Here is a 19,731-nt window from a genome sequence, read left to right as displayed (position 1 = left end):
CTAATTAAAAGTAAAAAATATTGACATCAACAAATCGTTTTTAATACATTTGTTATTTCCCTCCTCAGTCAGTTTTATAAATTGCATTATTAAATATTCTTTTTACAGAAATTTTAGCAATTTATTGTTATGAAATTGAAACATGCGATATTATATTAGATTGAATCCTAATTTTCACAATTGTGTGAAAATATTGACTAATGTCTACCCGGTTTAAATATTAAAGACTATGACAGATTTAAATTTTGTCAGGAAAGCCTTGAGCTAAATCTTGCAATATTTTATTGCAACTTTCAGTTTCAAACACACATCAAATAAAATTACCCACATTAGACTGTCATCATCTTCTTGACTAACTAACTGGAGTCGTAATATCAAACCGGCCTGCCTTGCGAAGTGTCATCATGCGGGATCAGTTCGAGGCCGAAAATATAAAATCCCTCGTCTCGCGCAATAGGACAAACGCCTTTGATCCTAGGTGCTAAAAGGAGATTATTGCTGGGTTATATGGAAATAGATAAAACTAGTTTGGAGTGTGGCTCGGATTGGGCGTTTATTGCGCAGCATATTTATGTACAAATTGAAATTATTACGAATTGATTGGCGCTCCGCACGTTTCGCAGTGGCACTTGACACACTCGGTGCGGAGCCTTTCGTCGATCCAGGGCTCGATCTGGTGCCGTGAAGTACTTCACGTAGATGACCCTATCGGTTCGACGACCCCTCGTTGCGTCACCTCGCTGCACACACGTCGGGGTTAACACTTTTCTGCATGTAATATAATGTGAGCAATTGACGCGAAAACTGGGTTTGTGTTTACTGACGTGATTTACACTTAAGTGGACGGAAAGGTTTCATTGTGTTGTTGAGAAAATTCATTTGCGTAAAGCACTGAGGGTTGTTTGGTCCCTGGTTTTTTTATTTTTTTTTTTAAATCATATTTTTTCAAGGAGATTTACAAATATTTTCAGTTTGCACGCCTTAATTTTAGATTTATAATTTACGATTTGTTAAATTTGAAGTCTACTCATGGTAAGATATATTTTCTCCATCACATTTACTGCTCACTTAGCTTTAATGCTACAATTAAACTGAATACAAAACAACACACGTCGGAAAAAAATGACCAGAATGAAAACCTCTCTCTACTTATATGGCGAAACTATTGAATTTATACAATTTTTAAGACTAGATTTTTGTCATTTTTTTTTTTTTACAAAATATGACTTATATTCGACAGTGTGGATGGACGGGGTTTACTGACTAAGGAACGTTATTATTTCTTCTGTCGACGAAACGTTATTCGAGTGTCTCTTTAGCGTCTGACTGCAGACTGTTGTTGGTCACTCGGTCAGGTCACAGTCTGATCACCAACTCGGACAAGAGCTGCGAGTAGCTGTTGTCCAGCGAGGGCAGCATTGTCTTCTCACAATCCCTTGTAGGCATTGTCAAAACCTAAAAGATGAACAAAATTTAATTGTATCAATTAACAATCGTAAATATAACTTAAATTTAAATTAAATTTATGGAACTCACGAGTTATAAAAATTTTAAAACTTGTATTGATTAATTTTAAAAACAATTCTAAAAACTAGTCAAAATTTTTATGCCAATTTAAAAATATAAATTATATATGAAAGTGCAAAGGATGCTTTAAATTTAAAATTTGTAGTTCAATGTTTCTCCCTTTTTTGTTGTTTTCTGATTTGAATATTTTCATTCCTTTTTTTGAAAATCGCGTACCTGGCTGTGCATGGGAATCTTTTCGTAGAACGTTGGTTGCCGCAGCAAAGGCAAGGCCGCGTGGTCGGCGGCACTGCCCAGGCAAGGGTCATCGTCTTTGAGCACCCTGGCCATCAGGGTGGACGGCGTCTTCTTGGGTCGATTCCTCCGCAAGGGCGGAATGGCGGCGACCTCCTGCTCGACGCCCTTGAAGAGGCTGAAGAGCAGGTCAGTGTTGGCGGCGGTCACGATCGACATCTCGGGCCGGTTGTCCGAAGAGTCGGTGTCGCGCGTCAGGGGCGGAAGCACAGGGTAGACAGACCCTGGCGACACGTTGGCTGGCTTATTTGGCTGCACCCAAAAGGAGTGGGGCAGGGCTCGCAGTTTCATCGGCAGAGGGTCTGAAATGAAAAATTAAATAATAATATAGCCATACATAGGCCACTATAAATGGAATCGTTCAATGTGAATATTATTAATTTTCATTAATTATGTTAATTCCAAATTTAACCCATACATAGTTAAAAACTTAGACATTTTAACCGTCTTTCAAGTAACACGTCATATAATATGCTTGCTATGGTGTCTGATTATAATTAAAATATTATTTTGTGTATCTATGAAATGCTAATACTTTTTATTTAAATTCACTGAAAATTAGGAATAATGCTATCACAATTATCGTAATTTCTGACAATAAACGAAAAATACAAGACCACAATCATAAATATTAAAAATAAAATATTGTAATACTTTTACTTTAATTCTGCATCTCTATATAAATAAATTTTTATAAATATCTTTTAACCAAATTTAATAAAAATTAAAAAGAAAACAATTATAAATATATATATTTAAAAATATAAAACAACGATAAAATTTAATTATAAATTAATTGAAAATTAACATAATAAAATAATATTAAATAACTTTACATATAATTTTAACTGGGGGTTTTGAAGAACCTGATTTTGAAGCCCAATATAACTTTAATAAAATCCACCTTGATTGATAGCTTTACAGGTGTTTAATAATAAAATAATAATCTTTCCTTGCAAGCTAGTGGCAATCGCGGTTAAAATAATTATGATAAGAAACAATGAACACAATTTTCACGCCAAAATTTTATTGCTCTTATTTTTCAGAGTAATATTTTTGTCTAGAAACACAGTAATTGGACAGTGGCGCGTTCCATCTTCTAAAGGTTTTAACTGCCTTAACTGGCATTGTCCAAGCTAGCGAACTGGTCAATACATAAAGGCAATCCAATGGAATAACTTGGCATCGATTTATGTTAAAAACCCATATTATTTTTATAAGGGAGCAAAAGCGCCGCAAGAGTATAATTGAACCCAATCGATACTATGAAAAATGAATAATTTGTTTTTCCAGTGTGAAACTATTTAAAAAATTGTCCCTAACATTTGATTCTATTATTAAAGGGATGGGGAACGCGACGGCGGCAAAACTTTACAGGAGCGTGACGCGTTAAAAAAAAAAGCTATATTATTTTCCATAGTGGACACAAATGGCACAAACCAGGAAGGGGCGGGGGAGGGTTGCGCTAATCGTTCAACGCGTGGGCCTAAATTTACGCATAGAAAGCAACAACAACTGCTGCATATCCTTTGTAATCAAGATCACACGTGTGTGCTCACAGACGCGAAAAGTGCGGGAAAACGTTTGTCTCAATATTTGTTATAAATACTCCGCACCAAACTCCGTACTAAATAAATATATACTATTCAAATTGGTACTACAAAATTGAAAATAAAAAAAGCAAGTCAGAATGTCAATCGATGCGGTTAATTAAAAATTAAAAACAGATAAAGAAGTTTTGTAATTCTCATTTTGCACTAAAAAAATAAAATAATATAATATATATTATAATATAATATAATAATAATATATATCTAAAAAAACTTAAAAGCTGATGATATAATCAGATTGATCAGTTTAATTTTTAGGTTCATTTCACACTAACGCTCTGATTTTGAATTGAAATTTTTGTTTTCCAAGCAATTGCAAGTTGAATGATTCTGTGTTTATAATATAAATAAACTAGAATGTTCCTAAATTTGGAGATTTTATAAAACATAATTCTTGTCACTATCAATCTAATCAACCACAGTTTAACTAATTAATGATTTAAGTCAGTATTTTTTTTTTAACAAAAATTATTCATACTCTCGTGCGATAATTTACACCTTCTTGCTTTTTTTGAATCTATAAAACATGTTTCGTTGTTTTAATTAAATGGCTCCCAAACAAAAACAAAAATCGAATCGCGAACGTGCCACTTTTTAATAACTTCTTGAACTGACCTCTCTTGACCTGCGGCCTCGGGGGCAGCGGCTCGGGCTTGTTCTTGTTCTTGTGGTGCGCGTGGTGCTTGAAGCCGGGCCGCCTGGGCCCGTAGGTGGGCCCCGAGCCGCAACTGTCCGGCGAGCTGCAGTCCTCGACCTCGGTCAGCGAGTCGTCCTCGACGGAGCGCGCCTCAAGCACGGGCTTCCTCTTGCCGCTCATGCCCGCAGGTCATCACGCGAACGCACCCTGGTCGCGACTGCTAGGGTAGGTAGGTAGGTAGGGGGGCACTGCGTCGACGAGAGCGCACCTGCCACCTTCGTTCGACGCGAGCGACCTGCTGCCGGTTGCTATGTTGGGCCCTTTGGACGCACTCGGTTGCTAAGGCCGCGCGGGTGACGCGTGCTCCCTGCTTTGCACCCCCGGCCTGCGTCACGTGACGCGCCCCTGGCGTGCGGGTAGCCTAATCTCGGCTGGATGCTTTTGGCCCAACGGTCAAGGGGTTGCAGAATGCGTCTTATCTGATTTCTCCAGGCTGATTTACTGAAATGCGCGCTCGTTTAATTATGGATTTAATCTTCTTAACTTCCAGAGGTTGGAAATAGTTAAATGGATATTAATAACAATTTTGAGAATAAAAGTAACAAAAAACAGATTATAAATTTGGAGTTTGGAAAAGTAAATGAAATTGAAACAAGCTTTTGTATTTCTTCGAGTATCGTTTTATTCTCCTTCTCGGAATTTCTGTACAATCTCTTTGTCTCAATAAATGCATTACTAATTTCGACATGTCAATATTTTTTTTTTAACTTTCTCAACAGATAAAAATTCGTCAAATAATTTGCGCGACTCAAATCGACGAGACACGATTCCCTCGTCTGCACTAATTTTAACGATCGCACTTTTTAAATGCATATATTTATTTGTATATAATAATAATTTAGTTCCACATTACAATACATCGTCAGGTAAAAATCAACTGCGCATTAATGTTCAGCGTCCGCGGTTAGCACGTGTGTCAGTTTATTTACAGAAGCTCCAAAAAGCTGTACAAATGTATTTGCCTAACTAATTTCAAATCAATTTCAGTTTTGGGTGAGAGAGGCATAATAGATAAATCAAAGTAAAAACTAAAAATGAATGAGATTTGGGTTCATCTTAAGCAGAAATAATTAGTTTTTGTGCGCGTAACAAACACAGCCAACCCTCTAGGATACCGTCGTCTTGATCGCTTCTCGCTCGCTCGGTTAATTTACATAAATTGAATATTCGGTAACGCGTGTGAGTTTCTATGGGATAATTTTCTTTCAGTTTTTTTATTTCAATAAGTTAAGTGGACTAGAGATGCGAGATAACTCAACGAAAAATCGTTCTCTTCTTTTTAGCACCGCTGATGGGGAACGAGGTTGTCTTCGTCCTCCTCGTTGAGCGGCGGCACAGGCTTCAGCAAAATGCTCACAGGTCGCTGCGACTGCTGGTTGCCTGGTGTCTTTTTTGTGTCGCGCCGACGAACCTCGTGTGGCGACTGAAGCACTTCTGTGTACTCGCGGATCAAACTCGCGATTTGGAACGCCTGAGAACACATAAAATATGTATCATTAAATCCATATTTTATTATCATTTAACATAATTAACATATTCCTCAAGCATTTAGCCTTTTATGTGAGCTTAAATTATTTATACCAAATTATGACACCCACATATTTTAATTAACATTTTATTTGATCTGAAACTTGAAATACCTGAGAGGTGGTTAGGAGAACCTTGCTATGCTTTTTGTGCTGCTCGTTGCCCGTGATGATGATCATAAGGCAGTTGAGGGCAGGGCTGTAACTGAGAATGGAGTCGTAGTTGTAACTGCAGAGGCCGTGGCGCGACCTGTGCTCCAGAAGATGCAAACCAGTCTGGTCGACCGCCAGCCACAAAACTCTTGGCCAGTTCGACGTGAAAGATTGCTAATGAATTTTTAAGTTATTTTTCTACATTTTTATTCATTTGTGTATTTTTACCATGACATCAAAGATGGTTGCCCTGTGCAGGGGCCAGCTCTGGATGACGTTGAGGAAGGCCTTTTTCGACTCGGGGGCCGTCATGCCCCTCAAACTCTGGTGGTGCATTGCCACACTCTCACTCATGACGTTCTGCGCCATCAAAGCAGGCAGGCAATGGGCCGCAACTTCAGAGTAGTCCAAAAGTCCACCGTCTTCGAGTTCAGGCCTTGGGTCTGGACAGTCTCCGAGTTCCACCTGCGCCTGGATGGCCGTCAGCATTACCTGAAATCAAATCAAATTTGAACAATAACAATCAATCCTTTTTTTTTATTTTTGCATTGAAATTAAAAATCTCAAACAAAATTATATATAAAACGTTAAAAAATGTAGGGAATAGTAAAAGATTCAAATTATTTTGTATGAGGAAAATTAATTTTATAAATTAAAAAAGGTCAAAGACAGTTTATAAAATGTCTAATAATAATAGCTTAAGGATGATTTGATTTATTTGTGTCGATGTATGATTTTAATTCCACCAAAAATATATGACTAAAAAATTGTGGTAAAAACCAATTTAATGATAATTAATATTGGTTCGTAAATAATAAAAACTCACGGCATCTTTGTCAGAAACAGGGAAGCGGTCTGTTCGCAGCCCATGCAGCATCTGGTGGTAAAGCAATTCCTTTTCTACAGGGTCCGAGAGGTCCATGTACTGGTCGAGGAAGAGGTGCTTTTTGAAGAGGAAGAAGTGCATTTGGCGGCGGGACGGCTGCGGGTTGGGGCCGTTGGTGGCGGTGGCCACTCGGTAGCGCTCCCACTTGGACATGACGTCGGACAGTTTCTCGTCTGGCGCCAGGCTGCGCTCCGAGCTGCCCAGAACCTCGTAAATTGCGTAGCCTAGCATTTTAAATTCAATTGTTATTTAAAGAAAATTATTTTATTTTGAATTAAAACCTTTGGCGGTCTCCGGAAGTCCGACTTTGGCTTTGACCACGTCCAAAACGGCGCCTGCGGTGGCCGACGGGTGGAATTCGACGGCGTGATATTGCCCGTCCATGAAGTGGAAACGCGCGTAGATGGGCCGTCTGTTGATGGTGCACATTATTTCCTCCTTAGACGGGGCGAATTGCCTGCGTCTGGTGCCTTGCGTTCGATGCAAACACTGTAATCACAATCATTTGAAATCATTTAATTAACCTTTACTTGCAGAAGAAGATGAAAGGAAATTGTGTTTTTATAAAATCAATTATTATTGTGAATATTAAAAACACGTGTCGCATTTTTAGAAAAAGAGGAAGTCAATAATAGTTGAAAAAAAAAATATACAGAAAATTTAACAATGAATTTTTTTTCTATACAATATTTAAATTTTTATTTCACGTGGACAAAATATTTCATAGATTTTTGTTTAACTACCGGTGATTTTTGGCAATTTTTTTAAATTATGTTATTTAAGTTAATATGTTAATATTATCAAACAAATAGTACAGTTTATTTTTGGACTTTTATAGTTTGTAATCATATTCCTTAATTATTACTGGTATATTATAATAGGATTGGCTTGGCTTTAATGCAATTATATTATCCAAAATGATTATATGCTACGTATTATTTTATTGGAATTAAAAACTTAAATCTGAAAAATAATTATGTTATTTATATTTAAATGTCCATGTATGCATCATCTGATCCTAACTAAGCTGCATTTATATAATAAATTTAATAAATAAGTTTGGCAAATCAGCACGCAAAAGTAATTTTTTAATACATTTTGAATTTTTTAATGGAATAATAATCATTAAAAATTAATTGTAATCAAATTAATAAAATTAGTTTCAAATATTAAATACAACGGCAAAATTAATACAAAAAAATTTGTCTATTTCAACTTGAAACGACAGAAGTTTTGTAATTGTAAATTATATAAATTTCATAAGCCATTGATACAAATTAACAAAATATATTGTTATAGCAATACACATTTGACTAAAGTACCATCAAAATTTTATCTGTCAATCTTAAATTTACATAATAAAAGCCTCTATATTTGATGTCAATTCATGCGCATAAAATTGTTTGGAGTTCAATCTTACCTTGTCTGCAAACCTGGCGTACTTTCCCTCCTCGGTGACGTAATCGCTGCTGCACTTTTTCAAGTGCGCGATGAGGTACTTGCGCACCGCCTTGTCATGCGGCAGCACAACGGAGCACGTGAGCGACAAGAGGGCCCAGTGGCGCAGGTTGACCCTGGAGTTGGGGTCAGGGTGGTCGGTGGTCTGCTTGACGAGCTGCAGGTACAGCTCGTTGAGGAGGTTCTCCTTGTGCATGCAGCGCTCGATGATGCTCTGCAGCAGGTTGACGTGCTCCTCCTCGACGCGCCGCACCACGTCGCCGTTGTTGCCCAGCCCGGCGTAGTTCAGGATGGTGCCGAACACCTGCTTGGACAGTTGTTCCTCCTGCTCAGGCAACTTGCTCAGGCTCTGCAGCAACGCCGTCCGGCTGAACGCCCAGAAGCCGTATGGAAACCCGCGGTACGTTTCGCCCATTTCACCCGAAACGTTGCCTCCGAATTCGTGGCGCAACTTTTCCAAACGCTGCTTGCTCAGTCTGTTAGGAAAAATTTTCAATTTATATAGAAAATCGGGTTTTACGAAATTACTTTCGAAGGGTGTTTCTGATGAATCCGCCGCCCGTATCTTGCGGTTTCTTCAGAATTCCGGAGTCAACTAGGGATTTTCGGCAGTTCACTAAATTGTAGAAGAGACGCACCCTGTCTTCATTGGTCACGGGTTTGAGCTAGAAATATTTTTCCAGGATCAAAATTAATTATTCAGATGGATTAAAAGTTTTAACATCTTTTAAAAAAAAAATACAAAAGTTTTAAAAGGTGATTAAAGAAAATTATTTAAATCAGTTTAAAGTTAAAATAATTCATGAATAGCACAAGCTACATCTATAAAAAGATATCAAATGTTTTTCAGAAGCAAATAAATAGCAATAAAAAAATTGAGTCCTTAAGATAAACAATTATATGCGCCAGTAACATAAAGTATAGTTAAAAATATTAAGTTTGGTATTTAATTTAAAAAATTTAAAGTTTAATTTAATTGATAAATTTATACAATAACTTTTATATTTATATTATTATTTTAAAGTAATATTTAAAATTTTTTTTGTCAATACTATTAAATATTATAATAATATTTAACTTTATTTAATCTGTTTCAATAACATTTGGATCTTATTTATAAAAAATGACCTGAAAGGTATATATTAACTTCTGCAAATCATGATAATATAGGAGAAAATAAATTTTACTAAGATGCTGTTGCATTTGATTATTTAAATCCAAATGAAAAAGAAAATTATTATTTGGGAACTCAAATTGGAACATAGAAAAATAATAGGTGAAGAATTTAAACCAGTCTCAAATTTTAGATAATATTAATTGCATAGAAAAAACCTAATAAATTTTAACCTTTCGAGGTGGCGCCTCAGACTCTGAAATCCATCCGGCAAGTGCCGGACAGTAACTGGCCACCAGAGAGCCGATCTCAGCCTTATGGGGCGTTTCAAAGACGAAACACTTGTTGTGGCTCTCTGGCATCAACTTCATCAAATTGATTGTGACGAAGCTGTCACTAGGGTCTAGGAAAATGGACTCAATGTCCCCGTAGCGGTACTCGTTCAGGACAAATTTGTCATCGGGCTTGATCATCAGCAGCCCCTCGCAGTTCACTCCGAGAATCAGATTGTTTCCTAAATATTTTCAAATTTATTTTGAATGAAACTTATATTTATTTTGGACTGACCATACGACCAGTAGCCTCTGTAGGTGACGGGGAACATGGTGGTTCCGTACAGGGGGTACTGCATCACACAAGACAGGTAGAGCACTTTAGCGGCCAACTCGGTCCGACCGGTGCCGTACTGCTGGTGAGCCTGGGCGATGATGGGCACCCACTGCTCGTCAGGTCGCGTCCTGCTTATCCGGTAGGGCAGGAAGGCGTCAATGTCCTGGTAGTAGTCCAGCTTGTTGGGTTTTGGGTTGCCGAGGGCCACTTGAGCTTGCAAACCGCACAACTGGAGCGCCACTTTTTGGCTCACAGGGAAGTCATCACACTGAAAAATTTAAAAGAAATTCAGCGGATTTTTCAGTGCGATTTTGAATTTGAAAAAAAAATGCGTTTTGAGATTACTTTTGCAGAAAAAATTGAAAAAACAAAGTTATAGCAACTGATGAAACTAAAGGAGGGAAATATTTTCGTCAATTAACCAGTAATTTAAATTCAAACAAATTCATAATGGCTTTTATTAAATTTACCTTAACTACGCTATAGACTGCTTGAGCATAGAGAAGGCTAATTTCAACCGGGTCCTGTGACAGTTCTCTTCCCGCCTTGAACAGCCTTTTCTTGAATACAAATCTATTCTCTCCGTTTCCTAGGGTTGGGGCATTTCTGCGTGACATGGTTGAGAAAGACGATTTGTTGTTGTTGTCTGCGCTGGGTGTTTGGTTTGGCTTGTTTTGTTTCCTTGAATGCAAAAGTTCAATCTTAGTATTTAAACTACAAGAAATTTTTGGAAGATATTTTCATTTATAATATATTTGAATAGATTCTTTTTCCTTTTTTAAATTATTCATAAGACATTTATGCAGTTCAACAAATTTAAAAATAACAATAATTTTTCTTGCATCAAAATATCAGTTTTGCTATTTTGAGTAAATAGGAAATATATATTTATTATTTACACCAAAAATAGCAGTTATTGATTTTTTTCTACTCACAATTCCCAGGCAGCTATCACATCGTAAAGGTAGTCGTGGGCCCTGACGTGCTCCTCGCCATCAGGTCGGCTCTGATAAATGGCCCAGCCGTCCAAACTCCTCAGCCCCAGTTTTTCCGCCAACTTGATCCCAGCGTCCCAGGCCGTGTCCGTCGGGTGTACGTCGATGGCCTTGGTTCGACCGTCCAGGAAGAAAAACCTACAAACTATGGTGCCTAGCCGCTTCATAGCCTGTGATTTAATTTTTGTTTAAAAAGAAAAATCACAACACAAAAAATAATTTTACCGCTATTTCAACAGTGGAAGGTGCGTGCTGTCTAGGTGACACTTTGATATTTTTACAATTGTCCAAACACCACTCCACATACTGCCGCAGCTTCCCATCTAGCTCATGCTTATTTTTGCGCAGGAAGCATACAAAGTACTGCAAAGAATATAAATATATAATATATTATAGGCATAAATTTAATGCAAATTTTTATCGAATTGATTTGAATTTTCTCTCAGGATGTTTGTTTGTTTCCAACAGAAAATTCAATTTTTAAAAGATCTTAAATTTGTGAAGAAAATAAATTTTCTATTGATTTTTTTTTTTACACAAACGTGTTTTGCAAGCTGAAGAAAAAAATGAAAATTTATTCTAAACACACAATTAATGAATTATAAGAAGTTCTGTATTTGAATGATAAATTTGATTTCAAGAATCATTAGCTGCAATAATTTGAAAATATTAATAAATATAATTTTTACTTACTTTGAAGAGGAGTTTAGTAGGTTGGAAGGCCACGATGCTCAGACAGAGCAGGAGCCACACACGTTCTGTGGACTCCATGCTGGGATTATTGGTCGCCTGTCTCATACACTGGACGAAGATTTCGTCCCTCAGTTCTTCTCTCTCAAGCCCATTGGCAATGATAGTCTGAATCGCTTGGGCCTCGGCGTCCGGCTTCAGCTCGCCTCGGATGTACCGACAAAGCTCCTGATTTGTAAATTTCATAAATTAACTTTTTTAATATCAACTTGTTCACACAAGCAGAGAAAACAGTTGCATTGTATTGTAGAAGAAAATCAAAGAACTTAAGCTGTGAAGCAGTAATAATTTAGGAAAAAATTAAAAGAAATTCCTTTTCTTTTGTAATTTTTCTTCCAGATTCACAAAAAATATACATACAACAATTAATTAAATTAAGAAAATTAATGCATATCATAAAATTAAATGATATTTTATTAAATTGACGTTGACGATGATATTCAATCATACTCTGTACTTGCCCTAAATAAGGAGCAGGCGATGTTGACGTTGTCGGGGTCGTACATGTGGACGTGCGAGGTCGGAATGGTGTTGCCCTTGAAGTAGGTGACCATCTCGTACTTGGGAATCACCTCCATCGACTTCTTGTTCCTGGTCAGGGTGGCCATTATGGTGCCCTCAGGAGATCGCTCGTGGTTGTTGAAGTAATTGTGCGCGAACTCGACAATGTCGTGGTGCACGTCAGGGTGCTCCAGAATATTTTCCTCCTGCTGTTGCTGCATTTCCTGCAACTTCCTCTCCACCCTGAATCGCCGGCGCGCCTCCCTCTCCTCGTCCTCCTGAGACGCGGTCCTGCCGTTTGCAAAGCGCCAGTTCTGTCCTCCCTATTAAATTTATGTTAAAAACAAATCAAAATTTGTTTGAAAACTAAAACTTACGCTGCTGGAAGCTCTTGAGTTTGGCCGGCTGTGTCTCGGCGAAGCGCAATTCGGAGAGATTGACCTCCTGGACGGTGTTCGTTGACCTTGCGGACTCGTTCCTCGCTGCAGCTTTTCAACTCCAGGACTTTTTGGTCTGAGAGCTTTGTTGTTGGCGGTGACAGCAACTGGAGGCGGCAGAACGGGAGAAGTTACTTCACCATCTCTTGGCAAAACTGCTTCGTAAATCGGCTCGTCATCAGCAGATTCTAAAAAAAGAGGCAAAATTAAAAAATAAATTTATTTGAAGTTCTTCCAATCTCTTTGTTTGCTACTTAACTAGCAACGATTAGCTTTTTATATAATTGTTAATATTAGCTTTTATATTTTGCTCATTTAGTTTTAGTTTTTTTTTGTAAATGAACTTCAAACATTATTAATTTTGTATTATAAAATTAATAAAATTTCTCAGAAATTGTGCTTTTAGCTTTTCAATAAATCAGTGGAAACTTGAAATTTTAATTGCTTTTTGAATATATTTCTATTTAAAAAAATATATAAAATGATTGGTTTATTTGAAACTTCATTTTTTATTTATTTGCATACCTGGTATGGGGGGTGGCGGTGGAAGCGCGTCTGGCGTTTGGTCGTTGGTCCAAATGTTGGACACAGGCGGTGGCGGTGGAGGCTCGGTGGGCTCCGGAAGCGTACTTTGGTGCACCCACTGGCGAGTGCTGGTGAGATCGAGGCTGGAGGGGGGGTTGGAGGGTGGCAGCGGAAGGGCTCCGGTGGGCAACGGGGGCGCGTTGTTGGCCTTCATCGCCTCCTGCAGGACGATTTCCAACTCTTCGTCCAGGTCGTCGCACAAATCGTTCATCTGGTTGCCGATTTCATCGATCACCGAGTTCTTGACTTGGACGTCGGACAAAAAGGCAAACAGGTTGTCCAAGTCGACGCTGTCCGTCTTGTTGAGCGGCGGCTGCTCTGCCATTTTGCAGTTGAGCTGCTCGGTGAGTTGCGACAACTGAGCGATTTCTTGTTGCGCCAGTCTAGAAATTTTTCATAGTTAAAAAACTTGAATTCCTGATAACATTTTGCTGAATATTTGTTACCCCTGTTTATCTCTACGCTTGCTTTAAACGTAAGGCAAGAGAATATTTGTAAAATTAGAGAATAAAATAAATCATTTAAAAAAAATCCACCAACCGTTCTGACTCCTCCAAGCTCTGTTGCATTTCCTTAGCCTCCAGGGCTTCTCTGGCTTTTCGCTCCTCTTCCATTCTTTCCCTCTTCAGCATTTCCTGCTCCACTCTCCTCATTTCCCTCAGTGCACTTGCGACCTTTTGTCAGAAATTAAGTTTTGCATTAGTTAATTAATTCGGCAAATACAATAAAGAAAAAAATCATTGAACGAAAAGAGAAAAATTTTCATCAATAAAATTTACCTCGCGCGCAAAAACGCCTCGCAGATGGGACTGTATCACAATTGCCGCCCTTCTCTGCCTGAGGAACAAAATTCGCTGTTTCCATCCCCTGTAACCGTGTTGTATTGTCATTGCCGCTTCCCTTATCTTCAAGTACTCTGTGAATAAAAAATTAAACATTATAAAAATGGTAAAAAGTAACTATGAAAAAAAAACACATAATTTTATTAAAGTTTGTAATGAGGGGAAATAAATGAAAATTTCAATTTCAAAATTTCATACCCTTCATAGCTTTGTATCTCTTCCAGGACCTCTGAATGACTAGAGCTTGGTGCTGGACAATCTGCATTCTTTTTTCTTCTAATGGCTCGTGGACGCACCGACGTAAAAACAACTTGGTTTTGCCAATTTGCCATTCTGTGTTTGCTACATTTAAAGGGCCAATAATCATTCTGGAAGTTAAATATATTTTGAGTAAAAATTAATTTAACTTATTTAATACAGTACTTAATAGCTTCTTGGGTGTTCAACTGCAGCCACATTGGATTTCTTTTGGGGGTTAGCAGGCAGGAGTAACGCTGGACAAAGTCGTAGAACGGAACGTGAACAGGGAAGCCTTCCTTTCTAATTTTGATGATTTCCAGCATTCCCAGGTATTTCAGCTGATCTAGCACTAACTGGTCGTCGTAACTCGAGGAAGACTTTTGCATATTAGGTTTTATGCACCTCACATACCTATAAAAAAATATTATTCAGAATTTATAATAAATAATATTTACTTAACTATTCATTGTAAAATAGCTTTTCTTAAACATTATAATATAAAAGTTTGCACAATAATTTCCATAGCTTACAAAAAATATTGTTTAAAAATTATGATAAAATTATTGTATTAAAAATAACAAGGATGGGCTCGCTTCTCGCACATCCCTTTCGGTGTGCATGGAAGTGCAATTTAAGTGTTGTGCACTAAAATTTTTAATATTAATAAAATATAATGATTATTTTTATTATTATTAGACTAAGTTTTATATTTACATATTTAATACTTTAATATTAATATATTTAGTAAAACAATTATTTTCTTTTTTTTTACTTTTTATACTATTTTTGTTATTGCCGTTTTTTAATTTTAAATTTTATTTAATTTTTTGTGGTTTTATAAATATTTATAATATTTCATTGTAAGTTGTTAGATATTTAATATTAACATTTATTGTTCTCCACCGTTTCTTGTTCTCACAAAGTTTAAACAACAATAATTTTAAATATTTGAATATTTTTCAATGGCTTGTCATTCCCTCTTCATTTGCTCTATGTATATGTAAAATTTAATTTTTACCAAGGGTTTGTGGCTTGGAGAACGTCAACAAGGGACTGCAGTTGTTGCCTGAAGGTATCACTGACGGTCGGCTTGCCCTTGCTGGTGCCAGGGCGAGCCAGGGTGGTGCCTCCGGAGCCGATGCTGGAGCGGCCCGAGGTGCTGACGCGGCTGGCGGAGGCGCCCAGCAGGTCTTGGAACTGCGTCAGTTCAACGATGAACTTGTTGTTGGAGCGGCTCATGAAGTCGAAGAACACGTCCTGCTGGACGTCCCTGTTCTTGTCCACGAAGCCCTTTACGCTGTAGGTCACTGCCCCTGCGTAGTGCAGGATGCCGAACTCGGTCTCCCACTTGCGGCGGTCGTCGCCCTTGACAAAGTGCGGGTGGCTCTCAAAGTCGCCGTGCAAGTTGGTCAGGTACGCGACGTCGGAGCCCTGCGAAACCGAGAAGAGATGGATCGTCGCCCCCACAACTAGAGTGATTTAGTGTTTAATTTACCTTGGGCATGTGGCACTGTTCTGTCAGAAGTTTGAGGATGCACCGGGGCGGCTTTTCAATCAGCTCAAGGCAGCTGGTGTTGTCAGTGAACTGAATGTGGGCGAAATCAATTTCCTCCTGTCGGTACTGCAACACACACGACTCTTTTAGTTATTTATTTCAATTAATTTCTCTCTTTTGAGAAGTCGTATGACAATTAAATTCTCAAACATTATTGCAAGATGAGCTACATTAATAATTAAAAATATTGAATTCAGTTAAAAAATCGGAATAAGAACTCATTGTAAATTATAATTAAATGGAAGAAGTAATTTAATGATATTAGTTACGCTTGTTTATTTTTTCTTTCGAATTATTAAATTTTAAATAATTGTTAGAAGAAAATCTAAATGATTAAATTTGAATAAAAATGAAATTTTAAATTCTATGAATAGAACCCTGTTTGAGTTTAATTGATCGATTTTTCTGTCATAATTTTTAATCAGGAAATCTATTATAGAAGAAAGGGAAATCGTCTCTCAATAATTTGTAAACGCCAAAATATTTTTTTTAAAATTGTGCATTAACATTTCCATGTTTTAAAATAAATTATTTCATTCTATCACAACAAGTCTAAAACATATATATTAGTAGATTAGAGAGAAATGAAATGAGAGGAACAATTTATTTCCAACCGAGTCGCTTCTCCTTTTGTTCAAAGATCAAAGCTTTAGTGTGCAACTTTAGTTTTGCAACCCCATTCATAATTAGTAGTGCTTTTATTCGGAATGCTTTGAAACTGGTTTCAATTGGACTGCCAGTTGGAAAGAAGCCGCAGCGCTTCTCTCTTTGTTTAATGGAGAGCCTGCAGAAAACGATGGCTATGCAACTGGCTCGTCTCCCGCGCTGGCACAGGTTGCATAACTCCGTGATTGGAACGGCGCCAAATGGAAAGAAAGATTTTATCGACTCACGATTTCCTGCTCCAGCGCGAAAACATAGTGGTTGAAGAACTTGTGCAGCTTCTCGTTGGTGTAGTTGATGCACAGTTGTTCGAACGAGTTGCACACGAAGTTCTCGAAACCGAAAATGTCGAGGACGCCGAGGAAGCGCGTCGAATCTTGGCCGGGGTTGGTGCATGTGTTGATGTGATTCACCAGCCAGGCGAACGTCCTCGAGTACAACGCTTTGGCCATCGCGTGTCTGTTCTCGCGAGCCTGATAAAAGAGCAATGAAAGTTTTATTTTATTGCTGTAATGAGGTTTTACGACCGGCGGCTAGAAAGTCAAAATCGTTGAAGCCATTTTAACCACGGAACGTTGCACCTTTTTTAAGTTTTCAAGGTCAAAACGCAGTACGTTGCATGAATTTCTCATTAAAAACGGCGTAAATACAAAAATTTTATTTGATTTTTTAACATTAGACTTCTTGTTAATTGAAACATTTTTAAACACAATAGGGAGTTCTGTTCCAAATTTTCACAATATATAAGAAAATTTATTAATTATTGTTACAAAGGTTAAAAAAATTCAAAATATAAACCAATAAATGAAGATATTAAAAATTTATAATACATTAATGTTTTTAAAGGTTTGATAGTAATATATCTTATTTTATTTTAATGTTTGCAATGAAATTTGTACACAGCGTGTAACGTAGTTTTGTTTTTAATGTTTGTTTTCCGACAAACGATTCTATTGTAACAGAAGCTTGAACAAAAGTATTAAAAAAAAAAACAATAAAAAATAATAAAAAAGCGAGTAAAACAAAGTTCTTTGGGCCTAAACCTGAAATTTAAACTAATTAATACATATAAAAAATCCAATTTAAATAAATTTTTCATATTTTTTAATGATTTTGAAAAAAGATTGATTAAACATATAATATATTTAAAGTAAATATTAATTTATGAAAGGTTAATTGATCAGATTAGCTAACCTCTTGCAGTTTGAGCGGAATTTCAGTTATGTTGCCTCGGACGTTGATCTGCCTCATGAGGGCCACGTGCTGCATGTCCTCCAAGTTGAGCCCCAAGAGTTCCGACACCGTCTGCAGAATTTCGTTGTCTCCTTCCATGAGGGCGCACTTCTCGCCATCCACGTCCTGAAACTGGATGTTGCCCAGCCAGAGGATGGCGGAAAGGACGCTGAAGATTCCGTCGCTCATTTCTGGCTGGATTTGCAGAACGTTGAAGGCCAAGCGCAGAGCATCAAAGCGGCGCGCGTCGTCCACGCCATCGATTTTCGGACAGCCCGATTGATTGATGTAATTGTAAAACTCGGCGTTGCGCAATTTGAACTGCTGCGCCAGATCTTTGCTCGTCTGAAAAATTAAATTCATATTATTAATTAATTAAGGACAGAAATAAACTTCAATTTGCGTGAATTTAAAAATATTGTATTTCTTCCAACTTTTCTCAAAAAGATCACTTTATTTTGTATGGTTTTGAAAAAATTAATTAGAAGATATATTTTTCTTATATTTTATCTGAAAATAAGCACATTGATTTGTATTTTTTTCTTCTTACTTTGGCACCGGCGACTAGTTGGTAAAAGACGTGGTAGTTTCGCTCCTCAGAACTTTGAAACGTGATCCTGCTTTGTTCCAAAAGGTAGTCCTGAATGATGCAGCCCTTGATCATCCACCTGTTGTCAAAGCACACCTGCATGAACTTGCCGAAGCGGCTCGAGTTGTCGTTCCGAACGGTTTTGGCATTGCCTAAAAACATTTACCCATGTCATTATTTTTTAATATTATAATTTCATAGAAAGTAAATTTGTTCACTTGCATAATGTACTCAAGCAGATATTAGGATAAATTTTCAATCTTAACATAAAGAGGCGCATGAAACCAGGATTTGTCACTTAGAAAAAAGTTATCTGTAAACTTGATAATTTCAATAATTTATATATTATTAAAAATACTTATATTTGGTCTACCAGAATTTTACACTTTATAATCCACATCCCTGTTCGGAAACTTTATTTCGATCTAACATATATTGTAATTTATAATTAATCTGTTCAATTTTCAAAAGAAATATGATAAACATAATAATAAATAAAAATGTTTTATTAAAACTCTTATTTTAATTGAAACAAAAAAATAAAAATAAAAATTTACATTACTAATTGTAAGTTAGAAAAATAAAATATATTTTCTACCAAAGGCCTCTAGGATGGTGTTGGCCTCAAGAATCTGCTGCTCGACCCAGGTGCTGACGTTGCTGGTGACCGAGCAGAGGTACTGCAGAATGAACTTGGTGGTCTCCGTTTTGCCGGCGCCGCTCTCGCCTGAGATGACACAACTCTGGTTGCAGGCGACGTCCTCATCTTCAAAGTCAGCCGCCTGCAGCGAGTGATAGGCCGCCTGGGCCAGCGCGAACACGTGCGGCTCCAACGAGCCCAGCTTGGAACCATGGTAACGAAAAACAGATTCCTGAAAGCAGCATCATTTGGAATTTTAATTTTTTTATGTCCAAATAAATGGAATCAAGGCAGGAAAAATTTATAAAAAAAATCCAAGGGTTTTTCTTTATAATTTTAAGTAGTTCAGAAGATTTCGGAGCTTTAATGATGGAAAATTGTAATCAGTTTTTTTTTCATTGAGGTTGAAATTGTACACGCAACTTTTTTTTACAAAAATCAACATTTTATTTTTAACAGCCCTTTGAATCCTTGTTTTTGAGGCTTTCAAAAATTGCCTCTCCCTTGACTCTTGTTTTCCAGTTCTCTCTATTGTGTGGATTCGCAGCCACCGGTTTGGAAAAAACACCCCTGCACTCAGACAGGCTTAAAATGTTTGCTTTCTGCGCTTTGCACAAAAACAAGAGCCCTCTGCGGCGGCTCCCCCATCGGAACGTGGCAGAAAAATAAAAGTAAATTGCAGGTGCACGTGTCTTTTTTGGACGCAATTTGGGGTCGGCGCCCCCTTCCTTATCTCGGTGCAGCTCTACCTGTTCTCCTGAGAGGGGCGAGCGAGAAAATTGGCTTTTCTCGCGAGCGTCGTCGCGAATAAATTCAGGGGAGCTCAA

The 19,731-nt window shown here is 37.5% G+C and overlaps 2 protein-coding genes across 4 annotated transcripts in view; both read right to left on the bottom strand.

Annotated features, from left to right (window-relative positions):
• Window positions 1-991: 991 nt before the first annotated feature.
• LOC132200282 (uncharacterized) lies at window positions 992-4,566 on the bottom strand. The gene is made up of 3 exons (XM_059625636.1): window positions 4,047-4,566; window positions 1,744-2,123; window positions 992-1,455 (listed from the first exon to the last, which is right to left on the bottom strand). The coding sequence occupies exons 1-3, from the start codon at window positions 4,246-4,248 to the stop codon at window positions 1,357-1,359; spliced, it is 681 nt and encodes a 226-aa protein (XP_059481619.1). The 5' UTR covers window positions 4,249-4,566; the 3' UTR covers window positions 992-1,356.
• Window positions 4,567-4,732: 166 nt separating this feature from the next.
• LOC132200281 (myosin-I heavy chain) overlaps window positions 4,733-19,731 on the bottom strand; it is a 45,945-nt gene continuing 30,946 nt past the window's right edge. For 2 of the 3 annotated variants that reach the window (XM_059625632.1, XM_059625634.1), the window contains exons 4-30: window positions 18,863-19,136; window positions 18,226-18,416; window positions 17,637-18,020; window positions 16,673-16,915; window positions 15,720-15,845; window positions 15,243-15,655; window positions 14,408-14,635; window positions 14,183-14,352; window positions 13,922-14,058; window positions 13,683-13,816; window positions 13,589-13,609; window positions 13,083-13,525; window positions 12,498-12,745; window positions 12,081-12,443; window positions 11,563-11,787; window positions 11,095-11,232; window positions 10,810-11,039; window positions 10,345-10,555; window positions 9,833-10,142; window positions 9,499-9,779; window positions 8,680-8,816; window positions 8,114-8,627; window positions 6,975-7,182; window positions 6,634-6,917; window positions 6,036-6,299; window positions 5,769-5,981; window positions 4,733-5,599 (exon numbers count right to left, since the gene is read on the bottom strand). In XM_059625632.1, coding sequence (XP_059481615.1) covers window positions 5,408-5,599; window positions 5,769-5,981; window positions 6,036-6,299; window positions 6,634-6,917; window positions 6,975-7,182; window positions 8,114-8,627; window positions 8,680-8,816; window positions 9,499-9,779; window positions 9,833-10,142; window positions 10,345-10,555; window positions 10,810-11,039; window positions 11,095-11,232; window positions 11,563-11,787; window positions 12,081-12,443; window positions 12,498-12,745; window positions 13,083-13,525; window positions 13,589-13,609; window positions 13,683-13,816; window positions 13,922-14,058; window positions 14,183-14,352; window positions 14,408-14,635; window positions 15,243-15,655; window positions 15,720-15,845; window positions 16,673-16,915; window positions 17,637-18,020; window positions 18,226-18,416; window positions 18,863-19,136 — 6,582 coding nt within the window. In that variant the 3' untranslated portion in view covers window positions 4,733-5,407. The remainder of the gene's footprint in view (window positions 5,600-5,768; window positions 5,982-6,035; window positions 6,300-6,633; window positions 6,918-6,974; window positions 7,183-8,113; window positions 8,628-8,679; window positions 8,817-9,498; window positions 9,780-9,832; window positions 10,143-10,344; window positions 10,556-10,809; window positions 11,040-11,094; window positions 11,233-11,562; window positions 11,788-12,080; window positions 12,444-12,497; window positions 12,746-13,082; window positions 13,526-13,588; window positions 13,610-13,682; window positions 13,817-13,921; window positions 14,059-14,182; window positions 14,353-14,407; window positions 14,636-15,242; window positions 15,656-15,719; window positions 15,846-16,672; window positions 16,916-17,636; window positions 18,021-18,225; window positions 18,417-18,862; window positions 19,137-19,731) is intronic. The other variant, XM_059625635.1, reaches the window with a different exon arrangement.

The sequence above is a fragment of the Neocloeon triangulifer genome, unplaced genomic scaffold (assembly GCF_031216515.1).
Source record: "Neocloeon triangulifer isolate White Clay Creek 2 clone unplaced genomic scaffold, ASM3121651v1 ptg000014l, whole genome shotgun sequence".
Taxonomy (NCBI): domain Eukaryota; kingdom Metazoa; phylum Arthropoda; class Insecta; order Ephemeroptera; family Baetidae; genus Neocloeon; species Neocloeon triangulifer.
Note: the sequence above shows the minus strand (reverse complement) of the source record. Positions and strands in the feature narration are given on the sequence as shown.

Excerpts from the sequence above, each read along its gene's own strand:
- LOC132200282 (XM_059625636.1), bottom strand. The coding sequence starts at position 4,248 with ATGAGCGGCAAGAGGAAGCCCGTGCTTGAGGCGCGCTCCGTCGAGGAC. Across the intron at positions 2,124-4,046 it reads GAGGCCGCAGGTCAAGAGAG|ACCCTCTGCCGATGAAACTG; the intron begins GTCAGTTCAAGA and ends TTTTCATTTCAG. Across the intron at positions 1,456-1,743 it reads AGATTCCCATGCACAGCCAG|GTTTTGACAATGCCTACAAG; the intron begins GTACGCGATTTT and ends TTCATCTTTTAG.